The sequence below is a fragment of the Mobula birostris genome, chromosome 9, assembly GCF_030028105.1.
Source record: "Mobula birostris isolate sMobBir1 chromosome 9, sMobBir1.hap1, whole genome shotgun sequence".
Classification (NCBI taxonomy): Eukaryota; Metazoa; Chordata; class Chondrichthyes; order Myliobatiformes; family Myliobatidae; genus Mobula; species Mobula birostris.
In genome coordinates, this window is record NC_092378.1 from 5,008,822 (window position 1) to 5,033,533 (window position 24,712).

At 45.0% G+C, this 24,712-nt stretch overlaps 1 protein-coding gene across 12 annotated transcripts in view; it reads right to left on the minus strand.

Moving 5' to 3' along the window:
• Positions 1-24,712, minus strand: part of LOC140202500 (uncharacterized) — a 182,925-nt gene that overhangs the window by 118,013 nt on the left and 40,200 nt on the right. For 11 of the 12 annotated variants that reach the window (XR_011887109.1, XM_072267415.1, XM_072267417.1 and 8 more), the window contains 3 exons: positions 20,666-20,849; positions 9,020-9,415; positions 3,850-4,218 (listed from right to left, as the gene is read on the minus strand). Coding sequence is in view for 11 of the 12 variants with exons in the window: in XM_072267415.1 (XP_072123516.1) it covers positions 3,850-4,218; positions 9,020-9,415; positions 20,666-20,849 (949 nt within the window). In the remaining variant the exon portion in view is untranslated. The remainder of the gene's footprint in view (positions 1-3,849; positions 4,219-9,019; positions 9,416-20,665; positions 20,850-24,712) is intronic. The other variant, XM_072267422.1, reaches the window with a different exon arrangement.

The following is a 24,712-nucleotide window of genomic DNA, read 5'->3' on the forward strand; positions in this document are numbered from 1 at the left end:
GGATGTGAGGGGTAAGTTTTTACTCAGAGAGTGGTGGATGCCTGGAATGTGCTGCCTGGTGTGTTGGTAGAGGCAAACACAACAGAGGCTTTTAAGAGACATTTGGATAGGCACATGAATATAAAGATGATAGGGGAAATGGACATTGTGCAGGTAGGAGGTTTTTTAAATTTATTTTTTAGTTAGTTGGCTCAACTGTGTGAGCTGCACTGTTCTATGTTCTATACGATGTGTAGGGCAAGTTCTTTTTAGTGTGAGGGCCTGGTATGTGCTACGAGGGATGGTGTTCAGGGCAGAATAAACCAAGGGATCTAAAAGGCTCGTAGATAGACACGAACGTGCAGAGATTGGTGGGATATGGACCATATCCAGACAGATGGTAGTTGGTTAATTAGTTCAATACAACTAATGTTCCAAAGCTATACCATTCTATGTACCTAAACACACACAATTGCATCCCGTAGCTGAATTAGAGCATATTTGACAGGTTAAGTTCACCTTCAGTCAAGGGATCAGCAATGACCACATTTGCCCTAACATAAAGTTAAATATGTAACATGTTCTTACTTTCTGATTGAAAATTGAGTCTGCTGCATGTAAAGTTGACCAGTTCCAGGAGTTTTATTTGGAACATACCTCCTCCTCCACCCACCTCCACACAGTCCATGGATGTGATTAAAATGCTTCCAGCACAAATTCAATGGGTCATACAGCATGGAAACAGGGAATTCAGCCCATCTATGCATACCAGCCAAAACATGAATCTAAGCTATCCCATTTGCCCGTGTTTGGCCCATCTCTGTCTCTCCATATACAGTTGAAGTCAGAAGTTTACACGCACCTTAGCCAAATACATTTAAACACAGTTTTTCACAATTCCTGACATTTAATCCTAAAAAACATTCCCTGTCTTAGGTCAGTTAGGAAAATTACTTTATTTTAAGAATGTGAAATGTCAGAATAATAGTAGAGAGAATGATTTATTTCAGCTTTTATTTCTTTCATCACTTTCCCAGTGGGTCAGAAGTTTACATACACTTTGTTAGTATTTGGTAGCATTGCCTTTAAATTGTTTAACTTGGGTCAAACATTTTGGGTAGCCTTCCACAAGCTTCTCACAGTAAGTTGCTGGAATTTTGTTCCATTCCTCCAGACAGAACTGGTGTAACTGAGTCATAAACACGAGGAATTCTGCAGATGCTGGAAATTCAAGCAACACACATCAAAGTTGCTGGTGAACGCAGCAGGCCAGGCAGCATCTCTAGGAAGAGGTACATTTGATGATGTGTGTAACTGAGTCATATTTGTTGGCCTCCTTGCTCGCACACGTTTTTTCAGTTCTGCCCACAAATTTTCTATCGGATTGAGGTCAGAAAATGATGTCAAGTCCGGTTCATCCTTGGGAGCAATTTCCAAATGGCTGAAGGTACCACGTTCACCTGTACAAACAATAGTACGCAAGTATAAACACCATGGGACCACGCAGCCGTCATACCGCTCAGGAAGGAGACGCATTCTGTCTCCTAGAGATGAACGTACTTTGGTGTGAAAAGTGTAAACCAATACCAAAACAACAGCAAAGGACCTTGTGAAGATGCTGGAGGAAACAGGTAGACAAGTATCTATATCCACAGTAAAACAAATCCTATATCGACATAACCTGAAAGGCTGCTCAGCGAGGAAGAAGCCACTGCTCCAAAACCACCATAAAAAAGCCAGACTACAGTTTGCAAGTGCACATGGGGACAAAGATCTTTTTGGAGAAATATCCTCTGGTCTGATGAAACAAAAATTGAACTGTTTGGCCATAATGACCATTGTTAAGTTTGGAGGAAAAAGGGTGAGGTTTGCAAGCCGAAGAAAACTATCCCAACCATGAAGCATGGGGTGGCAGCATCATGTTGTGGGAGTGCTTTGCTGCAGGAAGGACTGGTGCACTTCACAAAATAGATGGCATCATGAGGAAGGAAAATTATGTGGATATATTGAAGCAACATCTCAAGACATCAGCCAGAAAGTTAAAGTTCGGTCGCAAATGGGTCTTCCAAATGGACAATGACCCCGAGCATACCTCCAAAATTATGGCAAAATTGCTTAAGGACAACAAAGTCAAGGTACTGGAGTGGCCATCACACAGCCCTGCTCTCAAAACGATAGAAAATTTGTGGGCAGAACTGAAAAAGCGTGTGCAAGCAAGGAGACCAACAAACCTGACTCAGTTACACCAGTTCTGTCTGGAGGAATGGAACAAAATTCCAGCAACTTACTGTGAGAAGCTTGTGGAAGGCTACCCAAAATGTTTGACCCAAGTTGAACAATTTAAAGGCAATGCTACCAAATACTAACAAAGTGTATGTAAACTTCTGACCCACTGGGAAAGTGATGAAAGAAATAAAAGCTGAAATAAATCATTCTCTCTACTATTATTCTGACATTTCACATTCTTAAAATAAAGTAGTGATCCTAACTGACCTAAGACAGGGAATGTTTTTTCGGATTAAATGTCAGGAATTGTGAAAAACTGAGTTTAAACGTATTTGGCTAAGGTGCATGTAAACTTCTGACTTCAACTGTACATGTCCTTGCACCTTCTAAATGTTATCAGTCTATCTGCCCAAACCACTTCCTCCATGTACTGATTGCCCTGTGAGTGAAAATTTTACCCCTCCAGTTCCTATTACATTTTGGAATGGAATAGACAGGCTGAAGGGCCTGTTTCTGTGTTGTAGTGTTCTATGATTCTATGACTCTACAGCTCTCTCCCTCTTCTTGCCCTCTAGTCTTTGATTCCCTTTCTCTCAGTAACGTGTTATTGTACATGCCTCAGCCACTTCCTCTGGCATATACTCACCACCCTCTGTGTGAGAAAATTGCCCCTCAGTTCTCTGTTATTACAATGAATGGGGCTCCTGCACTGCAGGCTGAGGCACTGGCAAACTATGTAAAACACCCACCAATGCCCTGCCCCTCTCTGTGCACCTCCGCATTTCTGATCTCCTTCTGGTGAGCGAGTGATTTTATTTTTGGACATTGTTATTGTGCTTGCAAGACCCATTTGGACATTGGTACATACAACACTGCAAGTGCCTTGCAGTGGTTCATTGGTGATACCGACGGTAGACAGCTGTGCTGTTTCAGCTGTGATGAGGACTAGGCCGAGGCCACGGTGTCGCTGGTTGCAGCCGACCAGGTGAGTGTGGGAGAGGACTCTGTGGAGCATGCTAGAATCTACTGGGTTGGGGTACGGCTATTCTCGTCTCTGCAGCCCTCCATTGTTCATTCAGTACTGCTCTCCCGTGCTTGTTAGGTGCAAGATAAGGCTGGACTATGACAACATACCATCTATTCCACTGTCATACCACTCAGGGACCTGGGCGATATTATTTTTTCTCTTTGTGACTGGAAGGTTTTCTGAAATTGTAACCAGATGTGTTATTTGTGCTATGTGCAGTGCGCTGTATGCTGTTGGTAATGTGTTTTGTACCTTGGCCACAGAGGAATGCTGTTTCATTTGGCTACTTTCATGTATGGTTAAATGTAATGAAACTTAAACTTGTTCTAATCTGATTCCCCTCCAAACAAACAAACAACAAGTACAAAATTTTTTAAAAATGCAAGAAATCAAAAATAAGAACAGACATTGTTGGAGTCCTGAGGAAGGATCTTGGCCCAAAATGTCGACTGTTTATTCCTTTCCACAGATGTTGCCTGACCTGCCGAGCTCCTCCAGTGTTTTGTATGTGTTACTACAGACAATGCTGGAAATACCTCAAAGGACAAGCTGCATTCGTGGGAAGATAAACAGAGTTAATGTTTCAGGTCAAACACTCTTCAGAGGTGCTAACAAACCTGTCTGTGGTGAAATTGGAGGGAGAACAGGCCAGTGGTTCAGAAGCTGGTCGTGCCAGATTTCTACAAACGACGGGTTTCTCTCCGTGGGGGACTGTCTTGCTGCAGAGGATGATACGCTGCGTGGATCACCGGTGCTGGGTCTATCACATGCGGTCTGATCCAAGCTGACAAAGCTACGGTAGAGGCCACTCGTCACCAGCCGAGAGGTATTGCGGAGGTGAGTGTCAGATGGGGCAACGCTCCCTCCTGGCACCGTGGAGCCAGTCGAAACCCGGCTGTCCCAGGAGATGGAGGAACACCGGAGTTGAGAGAGGTCGGTGCTGCTGCTGGTCCCTGAGATCATGGGTCTGTCCCAGGTTTCAGGAGCTTGGGAGGCAAGGAGAGCATTGTGAGAAGTTAACCCAAGTCAAGTTTATTATCATGTAAGACCATAAGACATAGTAGCAGAATTAGGCTTCCTATCCTTTTTTCCCCTCCTCAGCACCACTCCCCAGTCTTCTCGCTGTGACCTTTGAAACCATGTCTAATCAAGAACCAATCAAGCTCTACCTTAAATAAACCCAACGACCAGGCCCCCACAGCTGCCTGTGGTAATAAATTCCACAAATTCACCATGCTCTGGTTGAACAAATTTCTCCACATCTTTGTTTTAAATAAATGCCCTGCTATCTCGAGGCTGTGCCCTCTTGTCCTAGACTCCCCCACCATGGGAAACACCCTTTCCACATCTACTCTGTCTAGGCCTTTCAACATTCGAAAGGTTTCAATGAGATTCGCCCTTATCCTCCTAAATTCCAGTGAGTACAGACCCAGAGCCATTAAACATTCCTTGTATGATAACCCTTTCATTCCCAGAATCATCCTTGTGATCCTCTGAATACTTTCCAATGCCAGCACGTCTTTTCTTAGATGAGGAGCCTGAAACTGTTCACAATACTCAAGGTAAGGCCTCAGTAGTGCCTTATAAAGCCTCAGCATCACGTCCCTGCTCTTGTACGTCCCTGCTCTTGTATTCAAGACCTCTTGAAATGAATACGAACATTACATTTGCCTTCCTCACCACCAACTCAACCTGCAAGTTAACTTTTAGGGCATTCTGCTCAAAGTCTCCCAAGTCCGTTTGCATCTCAGATTTTTGCATTTTCTCCATGTTAGAAAATAGTCTGCACATTTATTTTTACTACTAAAGTACATGACCATGCTTTTTCCAACATTGCATTTCATTTGCTACTCTCTTGCCCATTCTCCTAAACTATCTAAGTCCTTCTTCAGCCTACCTGTTTCCTCAACACTACCCTGTCCCTCCACCAATCTTCATATCATCTGCAAACTTGGCAACAAGGCCATTCCTGACTCTGGTACCAGCGAGGCAACATACCATCTGCATGTCTCGTTTGTGTCCACAGAATCTTCTGTCCGTTCCCCTGACTACTGAGCCCCCATCACTACCGCTCCCCTCTTCTCCCTCTTTCCCTTTTGCACCATGGACCCATGCTCAGTGCCAGTAACTCGGGCTCCGTAGCATTCACCGGGCCGGTCATCCCCCACAACAGTATCCAGAGTGGTAAAGAAGCCACAGGGGTGCTCAACGCTATCTGCCTAGTCACATTTTCATTTCTCCTGACGGTCACCCAGCTACTCACCTCCTGCAACTTCAGGGTGACTACTTCCCTATAACTCTGATTGATTATCTCCTCACTCTCCCATGCATTCCCATACGTTCCCATCCATGGCCATGAATTCCACAGATTCACCACTTCTGACTGAAGAAATTCCTCCTCATCTCTGTTCTAAATGGGCATCCCTCTTTTCTGCCCTCTGGTCCTGGACTCCCCCAATTCAAGAAACATCCTTTCCATGTCCACTCTATCAATATTCAATAGGTTTCAGTGAGATCCCCTCTCATTCTAAACTGTACCCAGTACAAGCCCAAAGCCATCAAACACACCTGCACCTGTGCATGTACAGGGAAAGACTAGTATGAAAGGTTTATATCTAGTAGAAAAGTTTCATACATCTCATTGATAAAATGGACTCTGGACAGATTCGGTAGATGCCGGAATCTTGAACAACACACACAAATTGCCGTAGGAATTCAGCCATCATCTTAGCGGGGGAATGAACAGTCAATGTTTCAGGCTGAGAGCATTCATCAGGACTGGAAAAGAAGGGGAGCAAAGCCAGAGTAAGAAAGTGGGTGTGGAGGGATGGAATACAAGCTGGCAGGTGTTAGGTGAGGCCAGGTGAGGGGAGAGGTGAGTGGGTGGGGGAGGGGAATGAAGTGAGAGGCTGGGGTGGTGGGGATTGGTGGAAGAGGTAAGGGCTGAAGACGGAGGAGTCTGACGGGAGAGGACGGTGGACCATGGGAGAAAGGGAAGTAGGAGGGGGACCAGAGGGAGGTGATTGGCAGCTGAGGGGAAGAGACTGGGTGACAGTGGAGCCAGAACGGGGAATGAGGAAAGAAGTGGTGAAGGGGGTGTGATTACTGGAAGTTACAGAAATTAATGTCCATGCAATCAGGCTAACCTAACAATCTACCCTGTTATGACCTTGCCTATCTGCACAGCAGTTTCTCTGTGCCTGTTACACTTTACTCTATATTCGGTTACTGTTTTACTTTGGACTACCTCAATGTGCTGTGCGAAGGATTGATCTTTATGAACTGTATGCACTTTCTCTACCTCCCTGTCCCACTTACGCTTCTGACTCTGTCGCCTCCCTCTCACTCCTCTTCTCTGTAAGCTTACCAGAACATAACAATCAGAACCCCGCATGAGAAGGCCTTGGCGAGCAGGATTAAGGAAAACCCCAAGGCATTCTATAAGTATGTGAAGAGCAAGAGGACGAGCCTTGTGAGAATAGGACCAACCAGGTGCAATAGTGGAAACGTGTGCACGGATTTGGGTGCGAAAGCAGAGGTACTTAATGAATACTTTGCTTCAGTATTCACCAGGGAAAAAGACCTTGGCAATTGTGGGGATAATTTACAGCAGACTGAAAGGCTTGAGCATATAGTCATTAAGAAAGAGGATGTGCTGGGAGCTTTTGAAAAGCATTAAGTTAGATAAGTCACACGGACTGGATGAGGAATACCCTAGGCTACTGTGGGAAGCGAGGGAGGAGATTGCTGAGTCTCTTGCAGTGATCTTTGCATCATCAATAGGGAAGGAAGAAGTACCGGAGGATTGGAGGGTTGCAAATGTTGTTCAAGAAAGGGGGTAGAGATAATCCAGGGAATAATAGACCACTGAGTCTGAGTTCAATGGTGGGCAAGTTGTTAGAGAAAGCCCTGAGAGGCAGGATTTATGAGCATTTGGAGAGACATATGCTGGTTAGGGATAGTCAGCATGGCTTTGTCAAGGGCAGGTCGTGCCTTACGAGCCTGATTGAATTGAGAAGCCTGATGAAGGTAGGGCAGTGGATGTAGTGTATATGGATTTCAGTAAGGCATTTGATGAAGTTCCCCATGCAAGGTTCCTTCAGAAAGTAAGGGGGCCTGGGATCCAAGGAGACCATGCTTTGTGGATCCAGAATTGGCTTGCCCGCTGAAAGCAAAGGGTGGTTGTAGATGGTTCATATTCTGCATGGTGGTCGGTGACCAGTGTTGTTCTGCAGGGATCTGTTCTGGGACCCCTCCTCTTAGTGATTTTTATAAATGACCTGGTTGAAGAAGTAGAAGGATGGGTTAGTAAGTTTGCTGATGACACAAAGGTTCGGGGTGTTGCGGATAATCTGAAGGGCTATCAGAGGTTACGGCGGGACGTCGATAGGATGCAGAACTGTGCTGAGAAATGGCAGATGAACTTCAACCCAGATAAGTGTGAAGTGGTTCATTTTGGTAGGTCAAATTTGAAGACAGAATATAATATTAATGGTAAGATTCTTGGCAGCGGGGAGGATCTGAGAGATCTTGGGGTCCATATTCATAGAACACTCAAAGCTGCCGCATAGGTTGACAGTGTTGTTAAGAAGGCGGATGGTGTGATGGCCTTCATCAACCATGGGATTGAGTTCAAGAACCATGAGGTAATGTTACAACTATATAAGAACTGGGTCAGACCCCACTTGGAGTACTGTGTTCAGTTCTGGTCACCTCACTACAGGGAGGATGTGGATACTATAGAGAGAAAACAGAGGAGATTTACAAGGATGTTGCCTGGATTGGAGGGCATAACTTATGAGAATAGGTTGAGTGAACTTGGCCTTTTCTCCTTGGAGCAACAGAGGATGAGAGGTGACCTGACAGAGGTTTATAAGATGATGAGAGGCATTGATCATGTGGATAGCCAAAGGCTGTTTCCCAGGGCTGAAAAGGCAAACAATAGGGGGCATAGTTTTAAGGTGCGTGGAAGTAGGTACAAGGGGGATGTCAGGGGTAGGTTGTTCACACAGAGAGTGGTGGGTGCGTGGAATGCACTGCCGGCAGCGGTGGTGGAAGCGGATACAATAAGGTCTTTTAATCATGACTTAAATATTCAAAATATCATAAATTAAATATAATATATACAATTTTTACATAAAATGTAGAGATGGCCTGTTTCTGCACTGTAGTGTTCTATGTCTCTATGTCTCTGTGGTCCACAAATTAAAATCCTAAATTGGGTCATGGCAAATTTTGGCATTCTTTTCTCCAAATTTCAGAAGTATAAAACTAGAGGCCATCAATGTAAGGTGAGACGGGAATGATTTAAAGGAACCTGAGGAGATGGGTATGTAGAACAAGCTGGCAGAGGAAGTGGTGGAGGTTGGTACAATCTTTATCATCATCATTATGCACTGTGTCCTATGACGTGGGTAGTCATGGTCTTTGGCCATGATCGTTCTTGGCAAATTTTTCTACAGAAGTGGTTTGCCACACCAGGAGCTACACCTTACTCAAGGTGATCTGCAGGCTAGCAGAGGGATGGAGTACCCTACACCTCCTTTAGTAGAGACGTATCTCCACCCTGCCACCCCACTGGTACAATATTTAAAAATATATAAACAGCTTCCAGGTTGGGAAAGGTTTAGATGGTGAAGAAACAAGTGCTGGCAGATGGGGCTGGCTCAGAAAAGCATGGCCCATTCCTGTGTCACTATGACTCTTTGACAAACCTTGCGAACCTTCTGAAAGACAAATATTAGTCACACAACAAGCAATGAGCGGTGAGTCAAACAATAACATTACCTGCCTCATCGTTGTCTCTGTCAAGGCTGAACTCACACCCCTGCCTGCTCACATTCAAAGCCTGCCCTCTGTCTTGGGCTGATGTGCTCTCCAATCCCAACTGAAGGGTACTGAAGCTCTGTCTCAGAACATCCACTTCATCCACCCCTGGACCTTTCTGTCCTGATTCACTCCAGAACTCTGCATCGTGTGCACGTCGACTGTTTTCATCTGACACCTCAGCTGGGTTCTGCTCACTGTCTCCAGCTAAAGGATTCCAGTGAGTACCACATGTCCTTTCTTCATCTTCCCCTGATGACTCCTCACTTGCTGGGGGTGATTTTGGCTGAGGTTCTGAGCTTGGTTTAAACTGCAAGTGGCAAAATGATTTGGCTGGGTACCTGTGCCTATAATGTGCTGAAAGATAGAAACAGCAACACAGGTTAGAGTATGAAGCAACCAAAACCAAACCCAAAACCCAATCCAAATCCAAAACTAAATGCAAATTCCAATCCAAAACTAAATCCAAATCCAAATCCAAAACCAAACCAAAACCCAATCCAAAACCAAACCCAAAACCCAATCCAAAACCCAATCCAAAACCAAACCCAAAACCCAATTCAAATTCAAAACCAAACCAAACCAAAAACCCAATTCAAATCTAAATCCAAAACCAAACCAAAAACCCAATCCAAATCCAAAACCAAACCAAACCCAAAACCCAATCCAAAACTAAATACAAATCCAAATCCAGATCCAAAACCCAATCCAAAACCAGATATAAAACCAAACCCAAGCATGGCAGATCAAATCCAGAGGAACATGAGAGGTTGCAGAGAGTAGTGGACCATGCACTCAAAATACTGGACGAACTCAACAGATCAGGAAGCATCAATGGAGAGGAATAAACAAACTGCGTTTCAGGCTGAGATATTGACTGTTCATTCTCCTTCTTACATACCTCCTGACCTCTGAGTTCATCCAGCATTTTGTGTGTATTTCTCAAGATTTTCAGCATCTGCAGAATCTTTTCAAGGTTCAAGATTCAAGATTGTTCAATGTCATTCTCAGTACACAAGTGTAAAAGTGAACAAAATAATTGTTACTCTGGATCCAATGCAGCACAAAACAATAATAATAATAATAATAATAATCACAATAAATATAAATACATAAGATAGCTTATATACACAGACTGATTGTATGTCCATAAGGTGCCACTGAGCACAGGAGTGTCTGTACATACAGTGACTCTAACAGGAAATGACAAAATAGTGGTGAGGATTTTAGAGGATTAAGTTAGTGGGTGGAGGTGTTGATCAGCCCTTCTGCTTGGGGAAAGTAACTGTTTGAGTCTGGTGGTCCTGCCGTGGACACTACGTAGCCTTCTCCTTGCTGGGAGTGGGACAAACTGTCCCTGAGCAGGGTGAATGGGGTCCTTCATGATGTTACTGGCCCTTTTCTGCTACCTTTCTCTATATACGTCCTTGATGGCGGGTAGGCTGGTGCAAGTGATGTGTTGGGCAGTTTTGACTACCTGTTATAGAACCTTCCTATCCAATACAGTGCAATTTCCAAACCCACAGTGATGCAGCGCACTCTCTCTCTCTCTCTCACTGTCGCTATTTTTCTGTCAAACTATTTTTTTCCATATCTCTCTCTTATCTCTTTCTTTCTCTTACTATTGTTCTCTACCTTTCTCTATCACTCTATCTGTCGGAGGATGGTGTCAGAGTTCTTGGTTCTGGGCAAGGTTCACTGGACACGGTTTTGTGGACTGGATTCTGTAGTTCACATTATGATGTGCTTCTGATTTCTGGTGACTCCTTTTTCAACACTACTTTGGGAGATTTTGAATCTGGGCGGCCTGCAGACACTGAGCTAAATTGAGTATGCCTGGATTCTTTTGATTTTGTGTTTTTATATTCTGTATTTATCGCTCGTTATTTTCATCATTGCCATTTACATGATTTGCTTTTTTTGTGCATGATGGGGGGGAGGTGGTGTTGGTGACTTTCTTTAAACAGGATCCATGATGTTTCTTTGTTTTGCAGCTGTCTATGAAAAGATGAATCTCAGGGTTGTATACTGCATACATACTTTGATAATAAATGTACTTTGAATTATTTATTCTATAACTTTCTCTCTATTTCTCTTTCTTTCTATCACTTTCCATCTCTATCACAGTATATCACTCTTCATCTTCCTCTCACTGTTGCTTTATCTCTATCTCTCTCCATCTTTCCTGCTCCCCCCAGCAGTTATAAGCATATTGGTGATGCGTGTGTGTCCCTCTAGCACACTCTTCTCTCCAAAAGGAAGCAGATCAAAATTCTCACACGTTTCTGCAGCAGCGATTCAGTCTGCAATGCTTCCAAGATCTACTTTCTTTATAGCCTGTCTATCTGTCGGAGCCCATTGTTTGCAGATTGGACGGACAGCAGTTCTCTCGCCTCCTGGAGCTAACAGAATGATGTATTGCAGCCTCCGCAATGCAAGCAATCACTGTGAGGGAAGTGCTTTTCCTTTGCAATATGCTGCCTGTGGCTGGTGTGCCCATTGTCTGTACACAGGCAAAGTATGTGGGTCACAGCACTTTTTGCAGAGCTCACAGAGGTTGGTAGGGGATCTTCTCCGCTTTCATTCATCTTTTGTGTCCTCAATACCAATGCTGTGCAACCTCCAATCAGAAATGGCCTTTGATTCCGATGACTGGGTGGAGGGGGTGGGAGGGGGAGCGGTGTCATATCGGCATCCTAAGCTTGCTTTCTAGTCAGGGACCAAAATCACAAAGAAGGACTCTTCAGAAAGTGGTGTCGAGTTTGTGGGGTGAAGGTCGTCTCGAGACACACTGACCAGATGCTTGGAGCTGAGGAGAACAGCAGTCTGAAGTGAAAAAAATCCCTGCACAATTCCGACAGGGAAAGAGGGACTTCAGCTCATGATCCAGAGGCTTAGGGTAATAATCCAGGGATACAAGTTCATAGCCAGTGCGGAAATTAAAATCAGTTAATGGAATTAAATAAAATTAACCTGGAATGAATCAAATATCAAAGTTCAAAGTAAACTTATTATCAAAGTACATACAGTATATGTTACCCAGAGATTCATTTTCTTGTGGGCATTCACAGTAAATACAAAGAAACGCAATAGAATCAGTGAAAAACTACACACGAACAAAGACAGACAAACAACCAACGTGGAAAAAACAACAAATTATGCATATACAAAAAGAAAAATAAAATAATAATAATAGATAAATAAGTAATAAATAATATGGAGAACATGCGTTGTAGAATCCTTGGAAATTAGTCCATAGGTTGTGGAATCAGTTCAGTGGTAGGAACGTGAGGTTGTCCACACTGTTTCAGGAGCCTGATGGTTGAGGGGTAATAATTGTTCCTGAACCTGGTGATGTACATAAGTCACCATACACAATCTTGAGATTCATTTCCTTGCAGGCATACTCAATAAGTCCAAAAACCATAATCGAATCAATGACAGACTGCACCCAAAAGGGCGGACAACCAGAGTACAAAAGACAACAAACTACAAATATAAAATAAATAATAATAATAATAATAAATAAGCAATAACTATCGAGACCATGAGATGAAGAGTCCTTGAAAGGGAGTCCATAGATTGTGAGAACGGTTCAGTGATGGGGTGAGTGCAGTTGAGTGAAGTTATCCCCTTTGGTTCAAGAGCCTGATGGCTGAGGGATAATAACTGTTCCTGAACCTGGTGGTGTGGGTCTTGAGGCTCCTGTACTTTCTTCCTGATGGCAGCAACGAGTAAAGAGCATGGCCTGGGTGGTGGGGGTCCTTGACGATGGAAGCTGCTTTCCTGTGATAGCGCACTGTGCACTGTGTAGACGTGTTCAGTGGTTGGGAGGGCTTTACCAGTGATGAACTTGCCCATATCAACTACAATTTTGTAGGTTTTTACATTCAAGGGCATAGGTATTCCCATACCAGGCCATGATGCAACCAATCGATATACTCTCCACCACACACCTACAGAAGTTTGTCAAAGTTTTAGATGTCATGCTGAATCTTTGCAAACTAAGGAAGTAGAGGTGCTACTGTGCTTTCTTTGTAATGGCACTTCCCTGCTGGGCCTAGGACAGGTCCTCTGAAATGATACCACCGAGGAATTTAAAGTTGCTGACCTTCACCTCTCATCCCTTGATGAGGACTGGCTCACGGATCTCTGGTTTCCTCCTCCTGAAGTCAATAATCAGCCCCCTGGTCTTGCTGACATTGCGTGAGAGGTTATTATTATGGCACAACTCGGGCAGATTTCAATCTCCCTCCAGTATGTTGATTCGTCACCACCTTTGATTTGGCCAATGACAGCGTCATCAGCGAACTTAAATATGGATTGGAGCTGAGCTTAGCCACACAGTCGTAAGTAGGGCAGGGGGCTAAGCACACAGCTTTGTGGTGCTCCAGTGCTGATGGAAATTGTGAAGGAGATCTTGCCAATCTGAACTGACTGGGATGTGCAAGTGAGAAAATCGAGGATCCAATTACTCAAGGAACCACTGAGGCCAAGGCCTTGAAGCTTATTGATTAGTTTTGAGGAGATGATGGTTTTGAGCTGTAGTCAATGAAGAACATCCTGATGTATGCATTTTCACTATCCAGGTGTTTCAGAGTTGAGTGAAGAGCCAATGAAATGTCAGGTGTTGTGCACCTGTTGTGGTGGTAGGCAAAATGGAGAAGATCCTAGTCGCTTCTCAGGCGAAAGTTAGTGTGCTTCTTCACCAGCCTCTCAAAGCACTTCATCGCAGTGGGTGTAAGTGCTACTGGACGACAGTCATTGAGGCAGGTTACCATGTTCTTAGACACTGGTATAATTGAAGCCTGCTTGAAGCAGGTGTGTATGTCAGACTGCCAAAGTGAGAAGTTAAAGATCTCAGTGAACACTCCATCCAGTGGTCAGCACAGGTCTTTAGTACTCGGCCAGGTACAGTACTCCATCTGGGCTGGATGCTGCCCATGGGTGCACCCTCCGGAATGATGCTCTCACATCGACCTCAAAGACTGAAATCACAGGGTTATTGGGGGCTGTGGGAGCTTGTGAGAGTTACTCCATTGTTTGACGGTCAAAGCGAGCATAGAAGGCATTGAGCTCATCTGGAAGCAAAGCCTTTTTGTCAGCTATGTCACTTGGTTTCACTTGGTAAGATGTGATAGTATTCAAACCCCAGCTGTCGAGCATCCTTCTGTGATTTAAGTTTGGTCTGGAGATGCCACTTTGCATGTGAGATGGCTACCTGGACCTCACATATTTTACTTGGTCATCAGACCTGATCTGACCCTCGGCTGATTGTCATCTAAAACATTCTGAAACTTCTACAGATGTGCCATGGAGACCATTCTGACTGGCTGCAGCACCGTCTGGTATGGGCCGATTACAGCACAGGATCGAGGTAAGCTGCAGAAAGATGTAAAATTAGTCAGCTCCATCTTGGGTACCAGCTTCCATAGTGTCCAAAACATCTTTAAGGAGCAGTACCTCAGAAAAGTGGTGTCCATCATTAAGGACCCCCATCACCCAGAACATGCCCTCTTCTCATTACTACCATCAGGAAGGAGGTACAGAAGCCAGAAGGCACACACTCAGTGATTAGGAAACAGCTCTTTCCCTCTTTGCCATCCAATTTCTTGAATGGACATTGAACCCATGAACGCTACCACACTACTTTTTTCAAATTTCTGTTTTTGTACTACCTATTCTAACCATTTAAAACACATATATTCTTATTGTAATTCAGTTTTTTTTCCCTAAACTTTATCATGTATTGCATTGTACAGATACCCCAAGGTTAACAAATTTCACAACACATGCCAATGATATTAAGCTTGATTCTGATCTCTTGGTTCATCCAAGATTCTCGTTTGGGAAAGGCGCTGAATGATTTATGGGAACACGTTCATCTACAGCTGCTTTTATAAATTCTGTGACAACTGTGGTGTACTCGTTGAGGTGCTCTGATGATTCCTTGAACATGGCAAATTCCACCAATTCAAAGCAATCCCGCCGCTGCACCTCTGCCTCCTGCAACCATCTCTTTGTTGTCCTGATCTCTGGTGCCTTGCTCTTTAGCCTCTGCCTGTCTGCAGGTAGGAGAAGGACAGCCAAATGATCAGATTTCCCAAATTACTGTCTAGGTATGGAATGGTAGGCATTCCTAATTGTAGTATAGCAGAAGTCACGTGTGTTGGGACCCTTGGCACTGCAGGTTATATCTTGATGATAACTGGGCAGAGATTTATTCAAGTAAGTCTGATTGAAATCCCTGACTATGATTTGAAAGACATCGAGGTGGGTCATTTCTTGTTTAGTGATGGCAGCTTTCAACATCTTGAGTGCCTGGTTAACGTCAGCTTTTGGTGGTATGTAAACTGTAGTCAGAATCAAGGAGGTAAACTCTCTTGGTAAATAGAATGGTCGGCATTTAATTGTTAGATGTTCCAGGCCAGGGGAACAAGAGTATGACAAGAACAGTATGTCCAAGCACTATAAAGAATTTATTGTGAAACACAGACCCCCACCTTTTGCCTTCTCCAGATAAGCATTCTGGTCCACCTGGTGTATCGAGAAGCCCTTGGGTTTTACCAGTGTATCTGCTGAGACCAGTATAAGCCACATCTCCATGAAACACAGAACACAGCAATTCTTCATTTTCCTCCAATACAGCATCCTTGCCCTTAGGTCCTTGGTCTTGTACATTTAGTAATGAGATATTGGGTAGAGGAACTTTCATTCTTCAGCATTTCAGTCTGGCTTAGAGTCCTCCCTTCTTCCCTCTCATCCAGCCATGGCAATGTACCATCGTCTGCTTAAAGGTGCCGTATCTGCATGCTTGAGAGTTAAGTCTTCCGATAGCTTCGGAAGACCATAAAACCACTAGTTCATTAAGACAGTTCAAAGTAGCTTGCTTAAAGGGAAATTACTGGCTGCAGATTGCAGTGAGAGTATTTAGAAGTTTTGTAAGCAGCCCACAACATGCCAGTGTGGTTCACTGGGGCCATCTTGTCCAGGTTCGGGGTGCTGGGGAACTTTTGTAGCTGTGGCATCAACATGGTTGGGCCAGGCAGAACAGGTTGTTGGTGATGACGTTTACTCCTAGGATCTCAGACCTCTCAACCTGCTCAACCTCAGCTCTGTTGATGAAAACAAAAACCTATGTACTGTCTCCCTGCCTGAAGTCGGTAACCAGAGTGACTGTGTACATTTCTACAACTCCAGTAGAGGCGGATGTGTGAATTAATTGCTGCTGGAGCTATGGCTGTGCTTTGCTCTTGCAAGGGATAATTCTCATTTATTGATTTATTTATTCACTGCACAGAATAGCCCCTTCCAGCCCTTCAGGCCGCACCGCCAGCAGCCCCCAATTTAACCCTCGCCTGATCACAGGCTAATTTACAGTGACCAATGAACCTACTAACTGGTGCGCTTTTGGATTGTGAGAGGAAGCCAGAACATCCGGAGAAAACCCACACGTTCCATGGGGAGGATGTAGAGACCCCTTACAGATGAGCACCGAACCCTGAGGTGTAATAGCATCACACTACCATGGCACCCCAACTTCATCCGGCAAGTCAGGAAGGCACAGGGCGTTCCCTCACAACCAGTTGCCGCACAGGTTGATAAGGTGGTTAAGAAGGCAAATTGTGTGTTGACCTTTGATAGTCGGGGGATTAAGTTCAAGAGCCACGAGGTAATATTGCAGCTCTATAAAACCCAGGTTAGACCACACTTGGAATATTGTGCTCAGTTCTGGTCGCCTCATTATTGGAAGGATGTAAAATCTTTAGGGAGGGTGCAGAGGAAATTTACCAGAATGCTGCTTGTGCTAGAGAGCATGTCCTCTGATGATAATTCGAGTGAGCTAGGGCTTTTCGCTTTGGAGTGAAGAAAAATGAGAGATGACTTCATAGAGAGGTACAAGAGGATAAGAGGCATTGAGTGAATGGACAGCCAGGGGCTTTTTTTCCAGGGCAGAAATAGCCAACACATGAGGGCACAATTTTAAGGTGCTTGTAGGGAAGCACAGGGGTGATGTCAGAGGTAAGGTCTTCACACAGAGAGTGGTGGGTGTGTGGAACATGCTGCCAGGAAAGGGCTGATACATTAGGAGTATTTAAGAGACTCCTAGGGGGGCACATGGACTATAGAAAAATGGAGAGTTATGAAGGAGGGTCAGATTTAACTTGAAGAAGGTAAAAGGGTTGGCACAACCTGATAGGCCGAAGAGTCTGTATTGTGCTGTGCTGTTCTATGTTCTCAATATAGGCCCCCCCAGCAATCCCCTCCCTCTCCCTCCCGGCATGCTTGGTGGCAGGCCCAGAGACGGGCATGGGAGTGGCACCGCTGTGAGTGAGCCCAGTCCAGCCCCCTCCCCTCCTCATCACAGCTTCTTTCCCAACCACCCCCACCCCCACCTCCCCCCACCTCAGACCCCTGAGCCATTCGGTCAACAAACAGAAGAGGTCAAAACTGAAGCTAGGCCTTTCACGGAGGGACCGACGCATCTTTGGAGGACAGGCCCTGATTTTCAGGCCTGTGCACCCTGTGACCAGACCTGCTCCGAGGAATAAAGGGATGACTCGGGATGCGGGTCTACGCGGTGATCCGTGCACAATTCCCAGCCACGTCCCATCTGTTCCGCAGAAAGGACTTGAATGGCGTGTGTCAAGAGAGTCTTAGCTGTGTAAACTGCCCAAAGAAATTAACTAGCCCTTTTCTTTGGATATGGATATGCATACACCAGCCACCATATGGTGAACAGCAGCAGTAATGTTCACTGAATTTCAGGTACCCTCTCTGATGGGAGGTGGGCTGCGTATAAATGCCTGCGTGTTCAACGAAAACCAGCTCAGCAATGAAACCGTTCAGCTGGACAAGTATTTGGCCAGCACATTGTTTGAACAGGATTCCTATTGTACAGCGGCAGTTCCTCAGTTTATTAAACAGCATTTGCTTCATTGTCCTTGCTTTTACACTGGGTCATGGGATGATCAGGCATTGAGAGAGGCCAATCCGCCCATTGTGCTGTGCTGGCTGTAGGAAGACTTACCAAACAGTCTCAGTCTTCTGGACACACAAGGAACTGCAGGTGGCGGAATCTGGAGGCGTCTGCCGGATTTGATTTGTTTGTTTATTTAGAGATACAATGCGGAACAGGCTCTTCTGGCCCACTGAGCCGGGTTGCCCAGCAACCCACCCCAACCCAATCGCAGGGCGGTTTACAATAACCTACTAACTGGTACATCCTTGGACTGTGGCAGGAAATTGGGTCATCCAGAGCCCCCATGCACATGTGGGAAGAACGTACAAACTCTCTTATAGACAACACTGGAAATGAACTTCAAACTCCAACTCCCTGAGCTGTCATAGTGTCGCACTAACCGCAATGTTTCAAATTTATTTGTTTGACATGGATGAGAACATAGAACATAGAACACAGAACTTGCCCTTCAGCCTGTGACCTATTAACCTACTCCTGGATCAATTTAACCCTTCCCTTCCACATGGCCCTCCATTTTTCTTTCATTCGTGTGCCTATCCAAGAGTCTCTAAAATGTTCCTAATGTCAAACATTACATTGCTACCGCACAAAGGATGGCGTTCATCCCAAAGTCAGTATTGGGCCGAGAGAAGGGATTCCTCAATTTCATTCCCCACTCTTTCCCGGTGTTCCTTATTCTTTCCCAATTCCTTTTACATTCACCTCCCTCAGTTCCCTCTAGATTCATCTTCACCTATCAAGTCTCAGTGGGTCCATTTGGTAGTTGTGCAGAGCTTCAAAACAAAAAGGTCGTCAATGATGCAATCACAAAGATCCAGTCGCTCTAGTTAGGGGTTTGAGGTGATTTGGAATGTCACCAAAGACTAACAAATTTCCGTCAATGTACTTTGGAGAGCATTCTGACTGATTGCATCACAGCCTGGCACAGAGGCTTCAAAGTGTACGATTTCTAGAGGCTGCAGGGGTGCACCATAGGCATTAGCCTCTTCATCACTGAGGACATCTTCAAGAGGTGGGATCTCAAGAAGGCAGCATCATCACTAATGGTCTCATCATCCAGGACATGCCCACTTCTTATTACTGCATTAGTGAGGAGCACAGGAGCCTGAAGACCTACACTCAATGTCTTAGGATCATCTTCTTCTCTTTGTCATCAGACTTCTGAATGGTCCTTGAACTAATAAACACACCCTCATCATTCCTTTTTTTTACATTATTTATTTATTTTTCAGCTTATAGTAATTTGTATGTCTGCACTGTATTGCTGCTGTAAAACAGCAGTACGTCAGTAATAAAAAGGCATCCATTAGTCTTGCGAGACCATGGATCTGCGCCTGGAAAGTCTTCACTCTCCAGGGCGCAGGCCTGGGCAAGGTTGTATGGAAGACCGGCAGTTGCCCATGCTGTAAGTCTCCCCTCTCCACGACACCGATGTTGTCCAAGGGAAGGGCATTAGGACCCATACAGCTTGGCACCAGTGTCGTCGCAGAGCAATGTGTGATTAAGTGCCTTGCTCAAGGACTCAACACGCTGCCTCGGCTGGGGCTCGAAATCACGACCTTCAGATCGCTAGTTGAGTGCCTTAACCACTTGGCCACGTGCCCACACGTCAGTGATAATAAACCTAATTCTCTGGTTCTGATTCTGGAATTCTTCTCACCCCGTAGATACTGCTCAACCCACTGAGTTCTTTCAGCAGATTGTTACTGAATTCTTTCTTTTCCTTGTGCACTACGGATTCATCCCCTTTGGGTCCTTTTCCAATTCTGTTTTGGAAGTTCTTGTTGAACCTGCCTCTGGGTTCAATCATCAGGAAACATGTCTCAGACAGCGAACACCATTGTATGAAGCAAAATGGCCGTGTTCCTCCAGGAATTCTTCATCAATTGATTGCAATCTGAGTCCCTGGGGGTGGGGGGTGGGGAGAGACAGTGGTGTAGAGGACAGCAGAATGCTTTATAGTGTCGGTGATCTGCGATCAGGGCTCAGTTCCCGCTGCTCTGTGAGGAGTTTCTACGTTCTTGCCATGATCACCTGGGTTTCTTCCGGGTGCTATGTTTCTCCGTTTCCCTCACACATTCTGTAAAAGGTGTACGGGTTAAGGTTAGTGAGGTGCGGTCGTGCCATTTTGGTCCCAGAAGTGCGGCGACACTTGTGGGCTACCCCAGCACATCCTCGGACTGTGCTGGTTACTGACGCATAAGACGCATTTCTCTGTATGTTTCGCTGTTTCAATGTACAGCACGTGTGATAAATAAAGCTAATCTTTAGCTACTGTATTTGCGTTCATTACATTTCCAGAAGGGGTGCCACAGTACCACAGGGACATCACCGTAGCGTAGCGGTTAGTACGACAGCTTGGGGCGTTGGGGTCTGGAGTTTATTTCTGATATCCTCCATAAGAAGGTTTATACGTTCTTCCTGTGAGCATGTGGGATTCTTCCGGGTGCTCCAGGTTCCTCCCACAGTCCAAAGGCGTACAGTTAGTCATTGTAAAATGTTCTGTGATGAGGCTAGGGCTAGAGAGCTGGGTTACGAGGTGCTGTGGCTTGTTGGGGTGGAAGGGCCTGTTCTCAGCTGTATCTCTAAGTAAAATAAAAAGCACCAGTGATGAGTTTTGCTACCTGCTGATGTCTGGATTTTTCTGGTGGGTACGCGTGGCTCTCTGTCCATGGTTCCAGGATAGTGCTTCCGGGGAGCTTTCATGAAATCCCAGGGCATCATTGGACTGTTGGACAAAGTACTCATGTGAGCAACGAATCTCGGGCAAGGCTGCGACGTCCCATCTGCATCTGCCTGTAGGTGAGACTGACAGAGAAACACCATCAGAAAGCCTTTAATATTATCCCAGCAGGCACCAGACAGAAGAACCACACCATTCTACAAGTAACTCAGCCAACCTTCAGATGGGCATCAAGTTGTAGATTCATGGAACATACAACAGTACAACACAGTAAACGCCCTCTTGACCTACTCCAACATCGATCAAGCCCATCCCTCCCACATATCGCTCCATTTATCTATCACTCAAGTGACATTCTAAGAGTCTCTTCAATGTTCTTAACATATCTGAATCCACCACCATCCCATGAAAGTGCATTTTACACAGGTAGCTCTTTGTAAAATATCTACCTCTGACATCCCATTTATACTTTCCTCCAAACACCTTAAATAATGCACCTTTGAATTAGCCATTTCTGCCCTGGGAGAGAGTCTCTGTCCACTCAATCAATGCCTCTTATTATCTTGTACACTTCTACCAAATCTCCTCTCATTCTCCTTCACTCCAAAGAGAAAAGACCCAGCTCACGCAACCTGCCCTCACAAAACATGCTCCCTAATCTGGGCAGCATCCTGGTAAATCTCCTCTGCACCCTTTCTAACCCTTCACATCTTTCCTATAATGAGGCAACCAGAGCGGAACACAATATTCCATTGTGGGGTAACCAGGGTTTTATAGAGCTGACACTTCCAAATGGTTCTATTTACTATCAGAGAATGTATACAGTATACAAATACTTACTCTTCACATACATTCACGAAAACAGAAGAATCCCAAAAGAATGAATGAGAGAAAAACATTAAAACCCCAAGGGCCCCATGCAAGCAGCAGCACAGCATCAATCTCCCCCCTCCACCCACCACCCACTTCAGCAAAAAGCATCGGTGCCTCCACCCACCAAGCAACAGCAAAGTACCCAAAGAGAGACCATGATCTGCAGTCAACAAAGACTATGTTTACCCCACAGTTCGACATGCCAAGGCTCTCTCTCTCTCTCTCACTAACAAGGGACAGAGGGATGTCAACAATTTCGCAGCGAAAGGGAAGACCAACAAACGGTAGCTGTTAAGATGCCGCAATCTGTCACGTTGCTTTTTCCGAGATTCTCCGACTTGAGAACCGGTGGCAAACTCTCCCCACCATCAAGAGAAAGAGAGAGAGCGATCACTGGACTATAGAGACCTCCACTCGCAGCATCCGGCCCCGTGAAATCCTGATGTTCCTTCTCCTGCAAAACCTTTGTCGGTGGCACTCTCCTGGGATCAGTCGTCCTCAGGGCCGCACAGGGACACACCCCAGTGTCTTCCATGCCACGTCTGGAGAATTACCTCGCAACTTTTGAACTCAGTGCACCGACTAATGAAGGGAAACCATCGTACACCTTCATGAGCATAGAAAAAGGCCCTTCCTTCAGCCCAACATGACCATTCTGTTGCCAAATATGCATTTACACTATTCTCATTTACACTAATCTCACTTGTCCTGGTCCAAACAGAACAGCACCGGAACTGAACTCGGAACTGTGGAACACCCTGAGTTGTAGCAGCGTTGTGCTACCCGCTGCCGGTGCTCCGTAGGAAGCATCCTATCTGAGTGCATCACGGCTTGGGATATGGCAACTCTTCCGACCAAGAGAGTTGTGGATGCAGCTCTGTCCATCACAGAAATCAGCATCCCCTCCAGGGACTCCGTCCACATTTCCTGCTTTCTCAGGAAAGCTGCCAGTATTATTAAAAGACCCTTCCTGTTTTTGTAATTTATTTTTTATTGAAGTTCATCATCAAACAAACATTTCCATAAGATGCATTTCAGATACTGTACATGTACATTCTCCCCACTTCCATCAATCAGAAGGTACAAAAGCTTGCAAGCACACAACACAAAGCTCAAGGACAACTGTTTCCCATTTATAAGACTATTGAATGGACATTGTGTATGATAAATACAAGATACTTGACTTCACAATCTGTCTCATTGTGACTTTGCTCTTCTCGTCTACCTGCATTGCACTTTTTCATAACTGTAACACTTCATTTGCATTCTGTAATTGCTTTTGTGAAAGCTTTAGAGAGGGTGCAGAGGAGATTTGCCAAGATCCTGCCTGGAGCTTGAGAGTGGAGAATAGAAAAATGGAGGGCTAAGTAGGAGGGAAGGGTTAGATGGATCTTCGAGTAGGTTAAAAGGTCAGCACAACATCGTGGGTCGAAGGGCCTGTACTGTGCTGTCATGTTCTGTGTACTTTTCCCTTGCACTTCCTCGACGTACTGACATCCACTGTGTGGACAGCTTGAAGAATAAAGTTTTTCACTGTCCTTCACAGCCTCAGTAAACCACTTTATCAATTTATCTGATTTCAGGTATGGACCAAGGGTTAAATATTTGTCAGGACACTAAGCTGAACTCCTTGCTCCCAAGACAAAGCCATGGGGTCGTTACAGCCACAGCAGAGGGCAGATGGAAGCTTGGTTTAACGTGGCCAATGAAAGTCAGTTATTGAGTTTGATTTGTGTACACAGGAGCGGTTTATTATCACTAGAAGGAAAACGATTGACCCGTAGTTTTGCAATGAAGCAATGCAGAAACTCCATTCACTCTACAGCTTTAATCAGAGCCATTGGTTAATTATTGTCAGTAGAGCAAAGTCCAAGTGAACACGGACAGGAGAATGCTGCAAGAAAGAATTGTCACTTATTTTAATTTTATTTTTATTTTCATTTAGAGATACAATGCGGTAACAGGCCCTCTGACCCAAGAGCTCGCTCCGCCCGATTACACCCACGTGACCAATTAACCTACGAACCCAAAGTTCAAAGTAAATTTATTAATGAAGCACATATATGTTACCATATTGTTACATATTACTATTTAACTATTTATGGTTCTATTACTATTTATTATTTATGGTGCAATTGTAACGAAAACCAATTTCCCCCGGGATCAATAAAGTATGACTACTACCCTGAGATTAATTTAACCCACACAACTGTTGGAATGTGAGAGGAAATCAGAGCACTCAGAGGAAGCCCGCGCAGTCACGGAGGGAACATAGAAACCCCTTGCAGAGAGTGGAGGAATTGAACCTGGCTCGCCCGTGCTGTAATAACGTAACGCTGATTGCTGCGGTACCGTGCCACCACAGTCCAGCGTCTCATCACATCTAATAAACACTAGAGATTCAGCCATTGCTGGAAACCCAGAGGAGCAAACACAAAATGCTGGAAGAACTGAGAATGTCAAGCAGCATCTGATGCGGCCTGACTTGCTGAGTTCTTGAAGCCTGGCATGCTTAATGAGATGAAAGAAGACTTTGCATATTCCTAGCATCTTCCACATGCTTGCCAGGTGAAGGATCGGTTACAAGCAATTAAACATAGTCATGCCACAGCCAATCGATGCACAAGAAGCTCCTGCAGACAACAAGGTAGTAGCCCACCAGGTCAGGCATCATCTATGGACAGGAATAAACAGTCGGCGTTTTGGGTCCCCACCTCTCAAAGTCCAACCCCATATCCTCAGCATGAGAGGTGGAAATGGGTAAGGCCAGCCATTGGGCCTCTGGTGAAGCTGTGTAAGCCAATCCTCTGTAGAGCGGATGCAATGGATTGCAGAAGCATTGTTGACCTCCAACCGTACCATCAACTTCAGAGGGCAATGGAGACGGGAGGTTATCGATGGCCTGTGCTCCACTGGGATCTAAGGGCACAAGTAGGTAAGTTTTGGTTCCACATCGTCATGGGGAGAATCTACAAACTCCTTACAGACAGTGGTGGTAATTGCACCCCAATCATGTCCAAATTGCTTTTCAATATTTTAACTGTATCCGCCTTCACCATTTCTTAAGGCAGCTCGTTCCACACATCCACCACCTTCTGTGTGGAAAACCTATCTC